The sequence below is a fragment of the Eleutherodactylus coqui genome, chromosome 1 (assembly GCF_035609145.1).
Source record: "Eleutherodactylus coqui strain aEleCoq1 chromosome 1, aEleCoq1.hap1, whole genome shotgun sequence".
Lineage (NCBI taxonomy): Eukaryota > Metazoa > Chordata > Amphibia > Anura > Eleutherodactylidae > Eleutherodactylus > Eleutherodactylus coqui.
Genome location: NC_089837.1, coordinates 218252702 through 218274822, shown reverse-complemented (window position 1 = coordinate 218274822; position 22121 = coordinate 218252702). Strand labels below are relative to the sequence as shown.

General features: G+C 46.4%; 1 protein-coding gene and 1 non-coding gene across 2 annotated transcripts in view; one reads left to right on the top strand and one right to left on the bottom strand.

Moving 5' to 3' along the window:
• The first annotated feature begins 1495 nt into the window (after window positions 1-1495).
• The window catches only part of ARHGAP18 (Rho GTPase activating protein 18), a 104185-nt gene continuing 83559 nt past the window's right edge, over window positions 1496-22121 (top strand). Inside the window, exon 1 of the mRNA XM_066605543.1 lies at window positions 1496-1669. Coding sequence (XP_066461640.1) covers window positions 1554-1669 — 116 coding nt within the window. The 5' untranslated portion in view covers window positions 1496-1553. The remainder of the gene's footprint in view (window positions 1670-22121) is intronic.
• On the bottom strand, window positions 9686-9839 carry LOC136592911 (5.8S ribosomal RNA). Its single transcript, XR_010788150.1, has one exon. It is a non-coding gene; the product is annotated as a 5.8S ribosomal RNA (ribosomal RNA).

The following is a 22121-nucleotide window of genomic DNA, read 5'->3' as shown; positions in this document are numbered from 1 at the left end:
CCCATTGATTTCAATGGCACCTTAAATACATTGCATGGCTCCTTCCTTTTTCTTTAATTCTGTCTAGTTTCCATTTAATGCGATAAAAAACGTTGCAGACTAAGGTATTTTTCTGTAAAAAAAAAAAAAAATGGAAACCTGATAGAATGGAAGCAAATTGAACCCTTTACGTTTACTTTCTGTTTTCTTAAAACCCTTTTTTTGTTTATTTCAGTTCTTCTCTTCCAAAAATGGAGCAGAGAGACAGAAACCCTGAACTTATCCTTAACACAGGTGTGAAAGCAGCCTTTTAGGCTGGGTTCACACAGGGCGGATTTGCTGCGGTTTTGCTGCAAAAGAAATGCTTCTGCAGCAAAACCGCTTCAAAGGTTAATTTTGGCTTGCGGATTTTCCTGCGGAAAAATCCGCAAGCGTTTTTTTCCGCAGCGGTTTTTGCTTTTTGCCACGTATTTTGGTGCATATTTTGCTGCGTACATAGAGGTCTATGGACAAGAAAGCGCTGCGGAAAAGACAGAAGAATGGACATGCTGTATCTTTGAAAACCGCACCGCACTTGCATTTCCGCACTGCGGTTGTGCGGAAAAAATCCGCCCTGTGTGAACTGCTTTTTTGCAAAACTCATTTGTGCTGCATTGCACTGCAAACGCAGCGGTTTTGCCGTAGTGCGGATATGCAATGGCAATCCACGGCAAAACTGCAGCAAATCCGCCCTGTGTGAACCCAGGCTTAGGGTGACTACCAACTACAGTTTTTTTTCACTGCGAAATTCGCAGCATTTTATTTTTCTGCAGGGGTCTATGGGACTTGTAATGAAAAATCGCGATTTCGCTGTAAATTGCGATTTTGCGCGATCGCGATTTTAACATTACAAGTCCCATAGACCCCTGCAGAAAAAAAAAAACGCTGCGAATTTCTCAGTGAAAAAAAACTGTAGTGGGTAGTCACCCTTAAGGGCGTTCTATGTGCATTCACTTAGAATTTGGTAACTTTATGTTCCTTAACCAATACTTTAAGAAATAGAATTCTAAGGCGCACAGACGAGTAAATTGGTTCTGTTCTCCTGTTCTGACACTAGATGGCGGATGCACAGCATGATCACAACCAGTCTTATTCTCAACTTTTATTGTTCCCTGTGGTAAAAGCCAATAATAAGGTATACAACACAATGAAATCTTGTAAGGAACATATAGCTGCAGGTGTTTTCCTGTGATATGTTGAACTCACTTTAGACCCATTCTCCCAAAACTCACACTGAAGACACATAAATAACCTTCTTCTTTATAGAGCACAAAAGCAACATTGTTTCTACATTGTGCCCAGGGCTTCTTCTCAACTGAGCGAGGATGAAAACTCAAAGCCTAGCAGAAGGATAACACTGATCCTGACTGAGTCATTGTTGTGTATGAGGAAGCAGAATGAGTGGGCTCCTCCCTTGTCTCATTACCTACTATGATGTTGGAGGAGGAGGAGTTGTATGAGTAGAGTTGCCAGGAGGCAAGACAGGAACAAGCATTATCTATTCAAGAAGCTGGAGGAATTATGCTGGACACACCATGAGCTGGAGGCCTAATAGTAACCAGAGGGTAGTTCTGACAGCTTACCATGCAAGTAACAAGGCTGCTGCAACAGGTAGCAGTGCCAAAGACAATGCCCAGGTGTCCCCTAGAAGGTAGGAGCTGCTGCTGTGGAGTGGGGTACTTGCTGAGAGCTGCTGTAATGACTGAGCACCTGTCAGGACAGGAATAGCTTCTGTGGGCTGAGAACAAATGTGTTTATATAGCAATTAGAGGTTTGCAGCTCTGAGCAGTGTATTATTTGCAGTAGGAAGAATAGAAATGTTTGTCAATATGTGAAGCTTTTCCTAAATCCTGCTAATGTTTACACTTACTACTTGTATCAAAATGGTATCTGTTTGTATTTATGTATTAGTTTAAATGCATATATAAAGTTTTATATGTCTCAAACTAAAATGTTCCAAATGTATTGAGATGAGCACGCCTTTTAATAAGTTTGGAGCAACTTTGGATGTTAGTTTGCAGGATATTGAAGTGTACGCTTGCTTTGAGCAGGAGTGGGTTTCTGCTGTAATTTACATGTATTGCTGTATAGTAAATCTGTTAGTCCATGCTAGTCTTTGTCTCTCCACTAAACCCCACCCAAATTTTTTCATTACTTTTGAAAAGTGAGAAAGCAGCAAAAAGTTGCAAACTGAGCAAATGCAGAATGTATCATAATCTGCAGGTTTTCAATGCCAGAATTGCAGGGCAAAATGCAATAATGAGTTTGACCGCGTGCATAATTTTTTTTTTTTTCATTGTGTATGTGTCATACATTGTTACAAGGATTAAGCGATTTCTGCAATTGAATTCAATGAATGTCTGAGCGCTGCCTGTGATTGGTCACAGCACTCAGCCAATCATAGGCAGCACTCAGCTGTCATTCAGTGAATGGCTGTGTGCTGCCTGTGATTGGCTGAGCGCTGGGACCAATCATAGGCAGCACTCAGCTGTCATTCAATGAATGGCTGTGTGCTGCCTGTGATTGGCTGAGCGCTGGGACCAATCATAGGCAGCACTCAGCTGTCATTTAATGAATGGCTGTGCGCTGCCTGTGATTGGCTGAGCGCTGGGACCAATCATAGGCAGCACTCAGCTGTCATTTAATGAATGGCTGTGCGCTGCCTGTGATTGGCTGAGCGCTGGGACCAATCATAGCCAGCACTCAGCTGTCATTCAATGAATGTCTGAGCGCTGCCTGTGATTGGCTGAGCGCTGGGACCAATCATAGGCAGCACTCAGCTGTCATTCAATGAATGGCTGAGTGCTGCCTGTGATTGGCTAACCAGATACAGCCCTTTCAGCAAGTGGGAATTTTGAATCCCCACCTGCTGAAAGAGATTCAGAACAGTGCAGGGAGAAGACACGGCTGGATGCACCTGAGCCTCGGCAGCCGCTGAGAGGTGTGTGTGTGTGTGTGTGTGTATATATAATATATATATATATTATATAAAAATTTTTTTATCACATTCTAGGATTAATTTTCAGAGAAGGGCTTATATTTTAAGGCCTTCCCCGAAAAGTCCTGCAGGGCTTGCCAGCAGCCCATTGTTTCAATGGGGCAGCAGAAGCGCCGGTCCAATTGAAAGCAATGGAAGAACATCAATCCTCTGCCACAGCTGTGACAGCCGTGGCAGGGAATTCTTTACTCCCCGCGGGGCTGAAGAAATTCTCTGCCACAGTTGTCACAGCTGTGACGGGGGATTCTTTACTCCCCACGGGGAGTCCCCTTGTCACTGAACACTGTGACAGTGCTGTCACAGTGTTCAGTGACTAGGTGACTCCCCGCTGGGGAATATTGACACGCACCACAGACCTATTTTGCACGCATGTCCTATCTTTTACAGATGCACCCGTTTGCTTGCTTGTAAAACACGGACATGTGAACGCACCACAGGGAACCAATGGTTCTATTAGATGCGGGATTTTGTGCTCATGTGAAAGCACCCTTAGGGCCGGCTCACACGAGTGTATGAATAAATAAAAGATGTATGATGCAGCGTTTTTCCACTGTGTGAGTTGACAGTGTGCAGGCATATCACCGCGTAGGGAAGCGTTTTTGCAGTGCGCATGACAGCGTGTCTCTCACACGTTGCCATGCACAGTCTAACTTGTTTCTGTTTTTTTTTTTTTATATTCTGCTCTGTCGCTTAGCAACATTTTGTATATACGCGGCACAATGTAATTTTGTATTTACATAGTTTAGTAAGTGCCCAATACAATAGGACTCTATTGCACATAATACGCGATAAAATAGAACATGCTGCATTCTTTTTTTACTCGTATATTATACACATTAAAAAAAAAGCAGCTAATGTGTGTGGGTCCACGAAAATCAATGTACTTTTATTCACTCCATTTCATTGACTCTATTACATGCACGTACACCACAAAGAAATTACGCTCGCATCAGCCTGCCCCAAGGGCTTGTCCCAAAGACAACCTTTGTGATTACTGTGGGTTCGGCAGATAAAACCCTGATCATTTGTTCTTGAAGGGCAGAGATAAGAGAACTCTCACCATTCTGCTTGTGTAGCCATAATGTGGTATTCTGTGGTACCAATTGAGGGTATTATTGTATCATGATGCCACCAGGAAGAACTGGTGGAGTTAAGACTGACAGTGAGGTAACGCCCCCTGTACCTTCCGTAAGTTCTGCCAGCCCACTAAGGTCATGCTGCAGCTGCAATCCAGGGAGCCCTGCACTGCGGTTCCTTCCCGGCCCCCGCTGGAGGGGTGCATTGGGCCTGCTAAAACCCCCCTCCCCACCTGCCGGGCAGAAGAATGCACCCCGCAGCAATGCAGGGAGGCCTGTACCTCTGTTCCTTCCCAGATCCCACTGGAGGTGCGCATTTGCTCAGGTGAAACCCCCTCTCCGCCGGCCGGGCAGAAGAAGGCACCCCGTTCCGTGTTACAGCGCAGAGCGGGGTCTGCATGAGGGAGGCCACAGAGCCATCAAGCGTGTTTGGCGGCGGCACCACCGCTGTGAACCCACCCCCCCCCCCCGGTCGGCATCAGCGAGAACACAGCGGTGGGGGTCTATGAAGTAAGAGACTCTATTCGCCCACAAAGGCGCAACAGCAGAGATCCAGCAGCTGAGGGCAACACTTTCTGACATGTGCCACCCCCACAAACAGCATTAGGAGAGCAGGCAGCCAACAGCGGCGGGGGAGTCAGTGTTAGAGACACTGGGCCACAGACAGCAGAAGGAGGAGGACAGCTGGAAGGCTGTAACAGCGCAGCCAGTGAGCGGCGGCTAACACACGAAGCCCTCCTCAGTGACTTACAACGGCGCTTCCCCATCCACTTAACCTCCTTCCAGGACTTTCACTTCTTGAGCCAATCGGGAGCTAGAGGTATGACTGTCTTTCCTCCTGTCAAACCCCTAGCTTCCGGTGGCGTCAAGATACAAGAATACCCCCATTCAGATGTGTTTTCCAAAGCAAGGGACCGGGATTTCAATGAAACTTGTATGCCCTAGTAAGATATATATTCTCTTAATGTCGTAACCCCCTTTTATGTCCAATAGGTAAAATGTATTTTGAAAGCTCTTACCCTAGCGGGGGCAGATTGGGCACCAGAAGTAGCCCTTGAGAAAACAAATTACAAAGTGAACTCATGTTGCATATGGGCCCAAACTAGCTGCAAGTGGGGTGATTCGACTCCATGTTCAACTTGCTGAAGTGATGGTAATGATATGAAAGCTGCAGCCAGTGTTTGACTGGACTAGTTACATACTGATACAACATGTCACAATTTTAGCAAGGGAAAGAAACATACAGGGTGCTCCTTGGTAGGGGAACTTCCTGTAAAGCCTGAGAAAACCCTTTGGGGTATCATGCTGTGGAAAATTTATTTCCACTCGTAATCAGATATATAAAACATGTTATAGAATTATTTACTTTTTAGTATATAGAACTACAGCTCCAAGTATGACCTGAACAATGGTATGAGTATGATGGGCTGTAGGCCTTATACCCCTGCACACTGCAGAGCTGGATTCCGCATGCGGAATCGCGCTCTCCAGCAGCGGCCTCTGTGTGTTTAGTTTCTTTTTCCTCTGTACTGCGGATGGTCCGCACGGCGAGTCATTGGACCTAGGCTGTATAGAATTTTTGTTTTTAAAACCCTTCTGCTTTTCTCATGTCATCGCCTGATTGCGGAAGGGCTGCAGATCGGACAGCTTTCATTGACTTCACTGGAAGCCATCCACGCGGAGTCTACGAAAAAATGGAGCATGCTGCAATTTTTTTTTTCTTTAATTCATCGTGCAGGTAGAACGCTTTCTCATAGCATGCTGCAGGTGCTATTTTCTGCTTATCCGCTGTGTTGACACCTGCCGAGATTTCGCAGCAAATATCCATCCATGAGCAGAAGCTCTTACATGTGAACCCCTTACTGATGTGACACAGTCACAGGCAGAATACATGATACTAATTGGCTCACAGATGACATTCTCTCATCTGAGTCATTGCTTTTCATGATCTAGTCCAGACCTTCTTGACTTCCAGCTATTTTTTATATCTGTGCAGTTTGTGGCCCCGACATTTCTGTCTCCTCTGAAAATAGCATCACACACTCTGTCACTTACATTTAATGCTACTCTCTGTGCACCCTGAAATGACTAATATTATGCACCATGCCCCCTGAAAATAACAGTGCCCTCACTTCTCTAAAGTAAAAAAAAATATTTGTCTGTTCGTATTATTATGTAAAGATGTTGGTATGGCCCCACTCTCTTCATATAGGGAGCCCAATACTATGAATAAAGCATTATAATTGGGCGCCCTGTTACAGGTTTTGCATTGGGGCCCAGGAGCTTCAAGTTACACCTCTGGGTCAGGTCCTATCATTTCTCGCAGCACAGACCTTAGATGTGGGTATTGTAGCCACGCACGTCCTATCTTTTGAAGGTGCACGTTTTTTGCGCAGCTAAAAAAACCCTTCATCCGAACTTTCTTATAGGAAACCATTTGTTCTATTGGACGCAATTTTTTTTTTCATGCGCCTATTCTGCGCTAAAACAAGGCCTGTGTGAATGAAGCCTTAAAGCGACTCTGAAGGTCTCTACTAACAAAGATGGCTGAACTACTTCTCCCTTTACATTAGTATGCATTTTTAATCTAAGGCCCTACATGCTGCTCTGACTGGCTAGCACTGATCAAGGAGGCAACATTGGTTAATTAAATTATCTTAGACTAATGATGTATACTAGTGCAGTCAGAGACACTGGTGCGGCCATCTTCCTTGGTCCAGGCCCGGAGGGTCGCTTCAAGTAAATGATACACAAAGGTCTATGTGAGTGAATGTTCTGTAATTGGATGTGTCCGTTTCCCGTTTGTCTTCCTAGAAGATGAGAGCAGTGAAGCGCATCAGTGATGAGTAGCCCCAGGCAAGCAGTTGCTTACTGCTTCTTTCAACAAAGGTTTCATGTGGAAGGTGTGGTTGTAGTTAAAGGAACCTGTCATGTCCCCGCAGCACCATAAACTAAGTTATGATATAGAACAGAAGTGTCAACTTTGATATATACAATGCTAGATATAAAAGTGCACAGTAATATACCGTATAGTCAAGCAATATTGATGCACAGAAAGTTGATCTTGTTTAGAGAAAAACAAATATTCTTTTCACTTCACCAATGTTGGCACCAGGAGAGTGAGGATCCACCCCCAAGGATAGGAAACCTGCAAAAAAAAAGGTGAAGCCTTTTTCGCCACGCATCAATTGTTTCCTGTCCTTGATGTGCAGTTCCTGGTCGCCAGAGTGAAAAAGAAAAGGTTGTATTTTTCATTTTTCTTGCTGGCAGTTGTCAGTATTGCTCTGGGTGGTGCTTTACTCTGCCCTTTGGTTGGCAGTGGCAGAAGTGATTGTGAAATCATTCCCTTTGGGATCGTCTAGTTAGAAGTTGCTAACTTAACCTGGGGAGGGGTAGAGTCATCTTCTGGACTCAAACCACAGTGGCGCCTCTCCTCGGCTCGATTGTGAGCACCTACTAGATGTGACGCGTAAGACACTTCCAGTGCTTCTGACCTCAGTGGGGCAGCAACCGGAAGTTACATGTAGGTCACAAATTTGCGTGTCAGTATGGCCCTTTCGGTGAGATGTGATCCAGGCTGGAAGACAGTTGAGAAATAGCAAGGACTGCTGTTATATCTTACTCCCTGCTGTTCTCCTGGTGGGTCACTGTGTCACTTCTTAGTTGGGTTAAACTATGGAAGACCCGGTCCAGATGACTCCTGAAGGAATAGATCCAGGGCCTTCACTGGTAGTTTCTGCTGCAGACAGCAGTATGTGCAGCCAATGGTCACTTTATAATGTATTTCTGATATATGTTTTTGTTTGTAGGACAGACCTAGGTCAAAATCCAAGGTCAACCTTAAGCAAGGCAATGTCTAGTCTAGGTTTGCAGGCAGCCTGTATCCCATCAGTCCATTGGCCTCAGAGTTAACTCAGGTTTTCCCATTGTAGAGTCCTTGTTTATCTGGACAAGTCAATTTCTTTTGTACAGGAAGATGATTTCGACATGTGTTTGTCTTGGTGGACTGTCAGAGAAAATCTTGCGCGGGAAGTTCCTTGAGTGATTACCTCTCTTGATAATAGTTACAGATGCAAGCCCCTGGGGATGGGGGCACCCATGTAGAACATTGTGGGGTTTTTTTTTTCTTTTTAGGGCCAATGTGACTGCTCCCTAAGGAGGAGTTTGTTAAATTTAAAAGAGTTGAGTGCAGGGAGACTAGCTTTAGTGGCAGTGAATCAGGATTTAATCAACTTTCATGGGAGAGTGCTATCCGACAATGAAACGGTGTCTTATATAAACAATCAAGGGAGAACAAGATCAAAGTCCCCAATGAAAGAAATAAGCGGAAAAAATTGTATTGGTCCATTTACAAGTAACGAATTTGTTAAAAAGGAATATCGCCCAATATTCGTTTGTGGGCGCACTTCCTCCGCGGCTCCGGGCCGGCTGGGAAGGCCTCGAGGGTCTGGAAGGTAGCCGGGAGGGCGCCCGGACCGGGGGATGGGTGCCTCGCGCGTCCCCCTCCCCCTCCCGGGGTTTCAACGTCCGCCCGGCGTTACAGCCCCCTCTTTGGCAAGAGCAGTCGCGGCGCGCTGCCACGGAGGAAGTGCGCCCTGCGGGGGCCTGAGCCGCCCGGGCCTCGTCTCCTGGCCGCGCCGAGCGTCCCCCCCCTCCGCGAGGGCGCCGGACGCGGGCATTCCGGGCGGAGAGTCCGGCGCCGTGGGACGGCCGGCAGCCTCGCCCGCCGGGTTGAATCCTCCGGGCGGACGGCACGGGCCCCACCCGTTTACCTCTTTGCGGTTTCACGCCCTCTTGAACTCTCTCTTCAAAGTTCTTTTCAACTTTCCCTTACGGTACTTGTCTGCTATCGGTCTCGCGCCGGTATTTAGCCTTAGATGGAGTTTACCACCCGCTTTAGGCTGCATTCCCAAGCAACCCGACTCCGGGGAGAACCGGGTCCCGCCGCGCCGTGGGGCCGCTACTGGCCTAACACCATCCGCGGGCTGGGCCTCGATCAGAAGAACTCGGGCCCCCGAGCGACGCCGGGGTGGGTCCGGTCTCCCGTACGCCACATTTCCCGCGCCCGCCGGGTGGGGATTCGGCGCTGGGCTCTTCACTCGCCGTTACTGAGGGAATCCTGGTTAGTTTCTTTTCCTCCGTTTAGTAATATGCTTAAATTCAGCAGGTCGCCACGTCTGATCTGAGGTCTGAGTCGAGGGGGAGGCGGGTGGGCGAGCGGCGGCACCCGGGGAAGGAGGCAGGCAGAGGGGGGCTGGCCAAGAGCCCCCTCTCTCCTCCGACACCCGCGGGCGACAGCCATCCCACCGCCACTCTCCGGGCCCGCGCCCTGACCGGCCTCGGGGGGCAGCCCAGTGGTTACCACGGACAGCCTCTCGCGAGGGGGGGGGGGGGGGCGCTTCGAGGGCACCAGAGAGAGCGTCTGGCCTTAGGGGAACGAAAGGGAGCAAGAGCCAGGGAGAGCGAGAGCGGCGGGGAGAGGCCGCCTCGGCGGCCGGACCCACGCGCGCGCCACCTCCTCTCTCCGCTGCTGCCGGCAGACCCTTGCGACGGCCCCAGCCGTGCCGCCCGGAGGCGACGATCGAAGGGGGAGCGACCCTCAGACAGGCGTAGCCCCGGGAGGAACCCGGGGCCGCAAGGTGCGTGCGAAGTGTCGATGATCAATGTGTCCTGCAATTCACACTAATTCTCGCAGCTAGCTGCGTTCTTCATCGACGCGCGAGCCGAGTGATCCACCGCTAAGAGTCGCATGTTTGTTTTTCGACACTCGGGCCAGGGGGAGAGACGCCCTAGGTGGCGCGCCTCGATCCCCTCATCCCGCCGTACCGCACCCATGGGGGGCGGACGGAGTTCTGTCGTGCACCTTCGCCGCAAGCATCTCTCTTTTTTTTCCCCTTCACCAGGTCCACGCGACGCTGGGTTCAGGGGGCCCTGTCGTCCCGGCGCTCGGCCCGCCCTGCCGACACCCTCGCCCCGCCGTCGCGGTTGGGGCGGAGTGACGGCGGACGGGACAATGGTACTCTAAACCTTCGCGCGTACGTCCCCCAACTCCTCTCGCCGGGCCCGCCGCGATGGCAGACAGGCTGGCCCTGGGAGAGGGCGCATTCCGAGCTGATTGGTACCGGGATCGGCCTTCTGTTCGCGGCCGGAGGGGTGACGACGCCGGCGCTCCCCCCCCGCTGCGGCCGCGGGGTTCACGTTGGTGGCGCCCCCTCCCGCCTGGCCCTCCCTGTCGGGAGAGGCCTTCCTGCCGGGGGAGACGCCTGTGGAGTCGATTGCCGGACGGGACTCCCGCTCTGGGATGGCATCTGCGTGGGGTGCAGCGGACTCGGGCTCCGGGGGACGCCCCTCGGGCCTCGCAGAGTCTCTCTCACTCGGTAATGATCCTTACGCAGGTTCACCTACGGAAACCTTGTTACGACTTTTACTTCCTCTAGATGGTCAAGTTTGAGCGTCTTCTCGGCGCTCCGCCAGGGCCGTGGCCGACCCCGGCGGGGCCGATCCGAGGACCTCACTAAACCATCCAATCGGTTGTAGCGACGGGCAGTGTGTACAAAGGGCAGGGACTTAATCAACGCGAGCTTATGACCCGCACTTACTGGGAATTCCTCGTTCATGGGGAATAATTGCAATCCCCGATCCCTATCACGAACGGGGTTCAGCGGGTTACCCGCACCTGTCGGCGAAGGGTAGACACACGCTGGTCCGTTCGTGATAGGGATCGGGGATTGCAATGCTGACTGAAACGATTGCTGGCTTCTCGTAGCATGTAAACGCTCCCTGCTTTACATAGAGGGTGAACCGCTGAGCGGGAAACCAGCGTTTTCTTTTAGTTTAAATGGTCTGCATGAGCACTAACGACCTTAGCATTAACCTCACCGTGTGAAAGGGCCACAAGTCTAGGCGATGAGCATTTCCTTTCATTATCTGCTTTACATATCAACAGGAAAGAGAACATCAGAGCAGATTTTTTCAGTCGCAATCAATTTAAACAAGGAGAATGAGTTCTGAATGACTCAATATTTCGGCTGATAACTCATTTATGAGGGGGAACTGAACATAGACCTATTTGCCACAAAGGAAAACGAGAAAGTACAACCATTTTTCTCTCTAAACCCCATGGAACATCTAACAGAAGTATATGTTCTAGTCTAGAATTGTAAGTTCAATCTTGCATATGCCTTTCCACTGATAACTCTCATTCCACCTGCCGTGAGGAAAGTAAGGAAGGGACGAATCATCTTGATTGCCTCCTTTTGGCCCAGGAAGTCCCAGTTCAGTTGGCTAAGAATCCCTCCCAATTGCAGACCCCAGTATCCTTCCGGAGGTTACAGACCACCTCCATCAAGGTCTATTCTTGCATCTTCAGATGAATCTACCAGTGAGTGCATGCACACAATCTTTTTTTTTTTTTTTCATCTTATCGAGTTTTATTAAAAATGGAAAGCATCTGTAAGCTTTCTGCTTACCTACTTTTTTCAGCATTTAAAGTTGTTGGTGCCTCTTCAATTAATCTGATTCAATGGTTAGCACTGTTGGCCCGTAGTGCTGTGGTCCTAGCTTCAAATCTCATGAAGGGCAACATCAACTTTGAAAACTCAATACAAACACTCCAAATTTGAACCTACAACCACAGCACTGTAAGGCAGCAGTGCTACTGACTGAGCCACCACACTTGTTTTTTCATCGTCATATAAATAAGAGCTAGAAGAATAAATACAAAGAAAATATAAAGTGTTAATACAGACATCACCCTTGGTCAGATTTGAACCTACAACTCCACCACTGCAAAGAAGCAATGCTAATGACTGAGCCACTATGCTTGTTCTTCCTTCTTTCTTCTCTGGAGGAAGAGGAGAACAAGAAACATAGAGGGAACATACAAAGTCCATGTAGATTAAATTTGAACCTAGGATTCCAATGGGAAGGCAACGGTAGTAAGGACTAAGCCAACATGCTCTGCTTCCTTTTTTTCCCCCTTCTTCCTCCTCCTCATAAGATGGGGCAGAAGATCTTCTCCTCAAAGGAAGAAGCTGGATGGCTCAGTGGCTAGCACTGTTAATTGAAATGAGAGTGAAGCCAGCTAAGCTACTTCTGTTCCAGTCTCCTTTGACATATGCCTGGGCCACCATATGGGATCCCCAGTGATTTTAACTATTGATGACCTAGGCTGAGGATAGGTCATCAAAAGCTTTTGCCTGTGAAACCCCTTTAAATACAGTGTATATGGAAAACGACTGACAAATTGTTAGAGTAGGAGAGAAGACCCTGTCTAGGAGGCATATTAACATCTTCATCAACACTTTTGCTGCACAATTTCAGCAACCTGATTGGTTCTTTGGGTTGCCTGATTCACAATTCCAGCAACCTGATTGGTGATTACTGTAGAAGTGTTGATGAAGATGTCAGGAGGGCTTACAATCTACAAGGAAGGGGGAAGGGGACCATAGGCAAGAGTAGAAGCTGCTCATACAGTGGCAACAAGAACTACTGTAGGTTGTAGGCTTTTCTGAACAGGTAAGTTCTTTCTGAGTTTTTTTTTTTTTTTTAAGCTTTCCAAGTGGTAAAGCATCTAATGTATTGGGGGTAGGGAATTCCAGAGAGTAGGTGATACATAGGAGAAATGTGGTTGGTGGTGGGAGGTGATGGTGTGAGGAGCACACTATGGGGTCAGAGGAAGAATTTTTGCGTGCAGCAGAGATTACATGAAGGGTGGTGTTGGGATATTAGTTTGGAGATGTAAGGAGGGAACAGGTTGTAGACCACTTTGTATGTCACTGAAAATATCCTGAATATGACTCTCTGGACAAGGCGTAGCTAGAGAAGAGATTGACAGAGGGGATAGGCACATTGAGAGCACCAGGGGACAGATCTTAGAAGATCCCGTCTAAGCAAAGTGAAGAGGGGGGGGGGGGGGCAGGGAGAGAATGAGGATAGTCATTTAGGTTATGGCTGTTGGCTGGACTGTAGAGTCATGCAACCAGCCCCACTGATAACTAGTGACAGGTCCTCTTTACCACACTGCCAACTCATGACTTGTCATGTTGGTCAGGCAGTTACCATATCGTGATAAGCATACTCGTCCTGCTGATTTTGTGAACACTGTACTATACAGCCGTAGCTCTCTACGCTAATGGTTCCCATGTTGTATATTGTCAAAGAGGTTGTAGTATAACTTTGGAAGACAGTCTATATTTTATTTTGACACTCTTGCCTTCTGGAGCAGATATCACAGGACAATGCATGTTGTAGTTCAAGCATGTTCTTGTAGTAATAATAATAATCTTTATTTGTATAGCGCCAACTTATTCCGCAGCGCTTCTTGTTTTCAAAAGCATCATAGAAATATAGTACTTCCATTTATTTTAAGAATTAAGCACTAAATAAGAAATTAATAAGTGGATGACCAGCTGAGTCTATTGTTTGCAACGTTCATTATTCCTTTATCCTGTTTTGAGTTGCATGATGCTTCATGTATACAATAACAAATGTAGTGCTGCGTAGGTTGATACAACACTTCCTTCGCCAACTGTCTTTCCCGTAGGCCAGGTGCACTCCTTTTCTAAAGCAATCAGACCTTCAATATGAAGAGGGGGAAGTGACCAAATATCCTGTTTTACAGTACAGTAAAAAAAACTTTTCCAATTGTTTGCTTTTAATGCACTCTAACTGCAATTATCGAAAAATGGGTAACAAAATAGTTTTGTCTTTCTGCTTGGACAGGCACATTAGGAAATAGGAAATGCTCTATTGTGTTTTTAATTGCATCTGCTTGGTAACTCTTTATTCCTAAAGGATATATAAACCTTACATGACTTAAATAGGATTTCCAGCCAAAGTGTAACCTTTAAAGGGAATCTGTCAGCTTGCTGTTTAAACTGTCGCTTATTGAGCAGGGTAGCTGAGCAGATTGATATATAGTTTTATGGTGAGATTCATTATAATAGTTTATTCATTTAAACCTCTGCACATATTGAGTAATAGAGGTCCAGTAGGCGGTCCTAGCAATGCCAGCTATCTGTGATTGGCTGTGCATACCGAGGTAGCTATCAATCACTGATAGGACCGCCCATTGGACCTCTAAGTTCAGAATGTACACAAGCTTAAATGAATACCATACAAGTTATTTTGAATCTTTCCCCATAAAACTATATAACAATCTGTTCAGCTACTCCGGCTCTATAACATCATTCTTTCAGTTTGGACACCTTGTTCCAGCTGACAGACTTCTTTTTAAAGGGTTATTCTCATCTCCCACAATGATCCTATTCTTCATTTTTTTTTTCCTGTATCTCCTACAGACGTTGATGGGACCCTCTTGGGACTCTCTTTATCGTGTCTGTCTAATAAGCTTTCTGAATTTCAAATGTTAAAATGAGGGTCTGATTTCAGAGTCTGCTATATTGTATTTTGGGAGAACCTAATACTGGGATTGGTTATGTCTCTGATTTAGGCCCCTGCACATGGGCGGAAATTCTCTGTCGGGATTTCCTGCTGAATTTCCGCCCCTGCTCGCCTGCATAGGATTGCATTACAAAACGCCATCCTATGCACACGGACGCAATTTGTCCGCGTGAAAACAAATCGCGGCATGTTCTATTTCAGAAATGTCACTCCTGGCGCCCCGGGTTCACTCTGCACATGTTGTGAGAATTCTTGCAGGGGATCCGATCCAGCCATTTGCAGGTGGCCCAACATTGCATTAGAGTGTGTCCGCTTTGCACAGGTCTTTAAATTGTGAACCACTGCTCTGAAAGTTAAATATTTAGCTGCAGTTTTATTAGTCTATTTGTAAGTTTGTTTAAGGAAGGACAGGATGAAATACAAAGGATAATAGAATTTGATACATACAGATATATTTTATCAGCTGGGGATGCTTTCTGAGGGTTTTCATGTTTACTTGGCCATGATATGAAAATCTAACAGCTTCTGGCCCTTGCTTGAAGGGTTTGTTTCAATCTTCAGTATATGTTATTTTTGTTTTTCCTTAGGGCCCATTTAAACGGGAAGAATGTCGGTCAAACGATGCGTGACACTCGTCCCTGGATCTCCTCGCTCCCGAGCTGTTGTACGGGAGCCTGTAGTGCTGGCTCCCTCACAGAGCGGCCAGCATGGGGTGGGCGGGGAGGCTGCAGAGGTGTCTCTCCTCGCTCTCCCCCGACCCTCTCCATGGACTTAACACAGCGGCTGTTCAGTACCGAACGGCTGCTATTTACACTGAGCAATCAGCTCATCATTTATGCAGTATAAACGATGGATGATGAGTAGAGATGAGCGAACGTACTCGGCAAGGCCGATTTCGCAATCGAGCACCGCTATTTTCGAGTACTTCACTACTCGGGTGAAAAGTACTCGGGGGCGCTGTGGGGCAGAGCGTGACGTGGTGGAGCGGGGGGTAGCAGCACGGAACAGGGGGAGCTCTCTCTCTCTCCTTCTCCCCCCCCCCCCCCCACTCCCCTCTGCAACCCCTCGCTCACCCACAGCGCCCCCGAGTACTTTTCACCCGAGTAGTCAAGTACTCGAAAATCGCGGTGCTCGATTGCGAAATCGGCCTTACCGAGTACGTTCGCTCATCTCTAATGATGAGCTAATCGCTTATCGTTCAGTGTAAATAGCAGCCGTTCGGTACTGAACACCCGCTATGTTAAGTCAATGGAGAGGGACGGGGGAGCGCGAGAAATGAAATCTCCTCCTGCTGCCCCGCTGTGAGCCAGTGACACTAGCAAATACTGTACAGTGGAAAGAATTTGGTTGAAATTTATCAATCCAATACTATATCATGTTTAGAAAGGTTACATCACAAAGACAATCCAACTTTTCAAATTAAACCAGCCCGGCAATCAGCTGATTGATACCCATCCGTTTTTTTTGATCACCCCCAGATGTTCTATTTGAGAAATTGTGGCCTGCTAGACACTTTTTTTACTTCAATATGCCCTAATACAGAATATATACAGCGTGTAATTTATTTTTGTAAGGGATTGAAAGAATCTTGTAAGAATTTGTATCCAATCTACATAGGATTGATATGGACGAATAGATTTTTTTTTTCTTGTAAAGCAAGAATACACACTATCAATTCTCTTGATATAAGAATTGATTTATTTTTACTAACCTGGATTGCTCTCATCAGGCTTTTAACCACTGGCCAGCCATTAACAGCTCCCAAAAGACAATGAGCTGAAGACCCCCTTCTACAGTATATAATGGCAGATAAACTCCTAAATAATTTACATTGACTTGTATCTAAAATTACATGCATGGAGAAGAAAAGGCTGTACATTTCTAGATTGGCAACACAGAGAAGAAGAGCAATCGACATCCGTGAACAGCCCAGCTCATCAAGAGGAATCTGTTAACTAAGCAGCAAAAACAGGGAGATTAAATAACTAAGAACCGTATTGGATTACTGATTTATATAATCTAAAGCAAACCATTAACCCCTTAAAGCCTAGTTTGGTAATTAAAAAGTGGCAATTTTTTTTACCCTTTTTATTAGTGTCATTGAGAGGACTGAAAGAAACGCACTAAGGAGCCATTCACTCTGCATTAGGGCGTTCCGTTTCTCTGTTCCATTTTCGGAGCAGATAAACTGAATTGAAACAGAAATAAAAAAAATCAGTTTTTCCCTACTTTTTTTTTTTTTTAACTGGGTTTTCCAAAAAGTGGAAAGCAAATGGAAAGACTTCAGTTCGCTTTCAGTTTGGTTTCCATATTTAAACTGAACAAATAATGCCGTCTGCAGCGTCTGTTCAGTTACAACTTTTTTTTTTTTTTTTTTTATCTTAGCATGTTTCTGGAGTGTAGAGTAGAGTATCAGGATTGATAGACACTTGCTTGGCTCACAACTATCTAATTACTCACTGGAGAAGTTTGTCCCAGCCCTGCAAATGTCTTGCAATGATAAAGACGGGAGTGTAGAATGGGAAGTTGTGGCACCTTTGTCATCTGTGCCTATGAGCACAGGTGATGGCATTGGAAAGAATAATGGAAAGATGCTAGTGGAGTATATTGCTAGACTCCTTAGTGAAGAACAAAAGCCTGCTAGGGTACTACTTCATAAAATAGTATATGTACATTATGGCCTGCTACTGTTTCAGTGTAGTGTTTTTATAATCAGACTGGCTACTCGTAAATATTCATAACTGATTTTATTGTCCTGCCCTCTTTATAACACGTAATTTCATGGCTTCCTCTATATGACTAAACTGTCATGTGACCTTATGTACATACTGATGAATAGCAGTCAATATAATTGTTCTGACACTCTTGTAGGGGTCTACCCTAATATTGTCATGAGAACGAACAGTGAGATGCGCAACATTTTGGTCTGGCAGAACTGAGCATACTCTGGTATAGAACTGACTGTCTGACACCTGGCACATGGCAGGAATTTCTGCTGCATCACAAGCAGAATGCAGGGACTATATGAGCAAGGAGAGGTGCTTTTGTGGAGCTGCCCAGAAGGGGCAACAGCCTTCAGAGGAGCTACTGCTGTTGGACAGCCAAAAAGAGCTTGTATTCTTGGAGGTGAAAAGGCTTCTTGGAGAGGGAAAGGAGTGCAGTACAGAAGGACCATTGACTGCCTGCTATCAGAGACAGACCGTGCTACAGCCCCAAAATGGTGGGGTATCAGGACTATGACAAAGATCCAAGGGAGGAACTATGGTAGTTGACCTCGCAAACTTGGACTAGCCTAGGCCGGTGGTAGTGATGATTCATACTCATCGAATTGTGGGTGAGGCCAGTCTCCATGTTAGATGTGTACACCAGGAAGAGACTGTCCATTAATTAGAAGGCCTAGAAGAGAGTGCTAATAGTATGGATGCTGGATTTTATGATAGTTTCAGGTCCTGGAAATCATTTTAAGGACTGTTACTTTTAGGAACATCACACAACTAAAAGGACTAGCTTTCCTGAAAGACTTAGTAGGTTGTTGATCACAGAAAGTGAAATGCTAATCCCTTATAGACACACTGTGTGTAACTTAGTGATTGGCCTTTCTGTGCTACAGAATTGATCTTTGAACTGCATTATTGATACTGTTTTATCCGTATTGTTTCTTAGTATGCACAAAGTATTATTAACCCTAAAATTTAGTTAGGCCTTCCTCACACAGGCGTTAGCAGAAACGCAGCGTTTTTTTAACGCTGCATTTTCTGCAGTTTCAGCAGTGCTGGCATGCATTTTGCCAGCGTTTTGGCTGCCTTTTCAGCACACTCTGAAAACGCAGCCAATGAAGCTTTAAAAAAAAAAAAAAAAAAAAAGTAATTACTCACTTAGCAGGTGTTGTCAGGGTCTCCAGAGCTCTGGCAGGTTGCCGGGCACTTGTCAGCACTGATAGACCATCTATTGCTGGTGATGGGGATTGAAATCCCTGCCTCCAGCAAGAGATTGTTCTGATTGGTTCAGGAGTGTCGACTCAAGTCAATCAGAGCTGGCGCTCGATGAACCAACCATAGCCATTTAATGATATCATTCAAATGAATGGCTGTGATTGGTGCATTGAGTGCTGGCTTTGATTGGTTCAGGAGCTCCTACTCAGCCAATCAGAGCACTCTCTAGCTGTAGGCAGGGAATTCAGTACCAGTCACCAGCAACAGAAGTGCTGACAGGTGCCCAGCAGCCTGCCCTGAGCTCCAGAGAGCAGCAACGCAGGGCTGAAAACAGCCAACGATAGAACATGCATCGCTGTTGAAGACGCTGCATTTTGACGCTTGTCTAAACAGTCCTATTGAAATGAATGGGAGCGTTGTGCAGTGCTGAAAAGGCAGCGCTAAACGCTGTAAAAAAACGTCTGTGTGAGGGAGGCCTTAGTGCTAGGTAACTATGGCAAAAGTTTAAATTGCTTACTAAAACATTACTTACGTTCATTCCTGTGTTTGAAAGTAAACATTGCATATTTTCATAACTTCTTCTGCTGCATCATATCCTCAATCTGCGTTGTAACTCTGCCTTAAGCTGGGTTCACACAGGGCAGATTTGCCCCGAAAATTCCGTCTGGAATTTTGCCGCGGCAAATCCACCTGCGGCCGCTAATCCCGGAATTAGCCAGCCATGGGGACGAGATTTCTCAGAAATCTTATCCACATGGGACGGCGAATCCATCACGGCAGGAGCTGGCGTTGCAGCGTGAATTCCCCGCCCACAGCATGTCAGTTTTTGTTTTTTTTTCAATTGCAGCTGCGCTTTTCTCTATGGGAGTACCGGCTACAACAGAAAAGCGCGTGGCCAAGCCGCTCCAAAACCTAAGTGGCGTGGGTTTTGAAGCAGCGCTTTCCCTGTGGTAATCGTGCGGTAATTCGCTGCGGCCAAACCGCGAAATTTCTGCTGGGAATACGCCGTGTGGGAACCCAGCCTTACTGTGATACTCTTTAAACAAGTCTCCAAGGCATAGATTGTAAGACATGTATGTTCATATGGGCAAAATCCCTTTGTGTTTGTGTACTTAGAAGCTATTGACCTAAGGCTTTAACTAAATTCATGACATTTAAACTTTCTTGCAAATAGAGAATTATTGTATTATGCATTAAATCAGTAACCTGTGAATGGTTCTATTTGAGCCGAGTGGTAATTGATTACTTAATCCCTGTTATTTAGAATATTCAAAGTAACGGAAGCCTGCAGAGAAGACATGATTGTCCTGTTCCAATATCTCATCCCCAGAGTGGGGAATAGCAGTTGTACGCATCATTATTTTAGGGGGAGGGGGAGGAGTTTATTTAATTTTTTTCCTATTGCCTCGTAGTCCTGAAATCTCTCTAAATAAAATGCAAGTCCAAACACTAAGGTTAGAAGATTTTGTTTCAATCACTTTTTATTAATCATTTTCAATAAACGTTAGAACAATATTACACTATTGTGATCTGCAGTTGCTATTCTGTCTTAGCGTGACCACGCTAATTATCCATAACATATTTCGCAGTCTTTTGCAGAATACACACTTTTCTTAAAATAGAAAAAACAAACGGGGAAAAATAAAAAAAACAAGGGAGAAGAAAGTACAACAATATGATGCATTAGTTGGAAAAGGCATGTGTCTAGCTAAGAGGGTGGGAGGTGGTGAGGAAGGTTGGGGTAGGAAGGTGGAAGGGAGGGGGGGTGATCTTGTTTGTGGGCTTCTGGGGACCCCTAAGGATCCAGGGTACCTGTATGTAACCAGTTTTCAAAGGGTTTTGATGCTCTCATGGCGATCCACGGGCTCCAAAGATCACAGGACCTTTTGCGGTCCTTCTCTTCCTCTAATCCCTCTATTTCATAGCTCATAAGTGTACTGAGTTTTTCAGTCCACATGGTCCTTGTGGGGGGGGGGGGGCCATGGAGCGCCATAAGCCCAGGACAGACATCCTAACCGCCAGGACCACCAATCTCAAGAGCCCTGACTTGATCCTTGCCATGGACCCTGGGAGCATTAGTAGTAGGGCCATTTTTGCTGTAAGGGACACCGTTGATCTGGTCATGTTGTAGAGAAGTTCTACGTTTTTCCATAGTTAAGCTACTGGGGGGCAATCCCACCAGATGTGAAGCATTGTTCCTATGCTACTCTGGCATCTCCAGCATGTAGCAGGGACCTGGGCGTCCATTTGATGCAGTCTCGACGGTGTCCTATACCAGCGTGATAGGATTTTAAAGTTTTGTTCTTGTATTCTTCCAAATTTGGAACTCTTGTGGCACATAAGGAAAGCCCTCTTCCAGTCAGCACTGGTGAATGTTACTCCCATTTCCCTTTCCCACTGTGCCACGTAGCTGGGGGGGTCGTCCTCTGTCCCGCGGGCCACCAGCAGTCTATATACCATCGAGATCCCGTGCTCCATGGGAGACGCCGTCATGCAAGCAGATTCAAACTGCGTCAGTGGCAGGTTGCCACATCCCCTGGGCGTCAGGGATTCCACACACCCCCTTACTTGGAAGTATTTCAGCCAAGCCCCCCGTGGGGGTCTGGTTTCCCCATAGAAGTCTCTCAGGGGTCTCACTCCTGCCTGTGTGGCTACATCTCTCACTCGTGGTATTGGGGTGCTAGGTAGGGATAGGACCGGGTCTCCTCTTTCAAAAGCCTGGAACTGGGGATTAGCTGTCAGCGGGGTCAGTGGTCCTGGGACGGAGATCAAACCCGTTTTCTCGGCAAATGTGCCCCATGCTCTGAGTACTTCCGCTAGTTGCGGTGAAAGGGAGTTTATCTCCCTCATATATTGTCTTGGAATCCATGGGGCCCCCTGGACCACCCTGGGTGCTATATTATGTTCCAGTTCCACCCATAGTTTCGTGTTCCTATCCCTCAGAAGTGATAGCACGTAGTTACCGAGGCTCGCTCTGTAGTATAGGGTGAAGTCTGGGAGTCCCAGCCCTCCCTGTTCCTTGGGGCGTGTGAGGAGTGTGAATCCGAGTTGTGGCCTACGTCCCCTCCAAACAAAGTTGGCAATTAGCGAGCGGATGCTAAGCAGGTATCTTCTATCTAGGTGAACAGGTAAGCTCTGACATAGATACAGGAATTTCGGTAGGGTGTCCATTTTTACAGCATTTATTCTGCCTGTCCAAGATAAGGTTAGAAGATTTTGTTCCTACCTCCCATTTTACTATACGAGGATGAGACTTTGTTAGGCCTCCCAGTTTGCACAGTCTGACCTGGGTATATACTGTTCACACAGCACGAGCTCTGCAGCATGTGTAAAACTTCGGATCAACTTCTCGATGTTTTACATATCCATATGGCAAAAAGCAGTCTTTAATTACAGAAGTGTACAAAACATTGGAATACACATCGGTGGTGTCAGGATATAATTCATTACACAAAGTGTTAATAGTGTGGGGAAATTGTGAGTTACCTTCTGCTTAGGAATCTGAACACCTACAGATGTGTTAACCTGACTGTGATATTATTCATGAGTTGCCTTTAACTAGCAAATTTGTCAGTGACCTCCACTTATGGCTAAAGGTCCATTTAGACACAAGGATTATCGCTCAAAAGCCATCTTTTGAGCCATAAACTTTGTGTCTAAACACACTGCCATCATGCACTATTAGTTCATCAC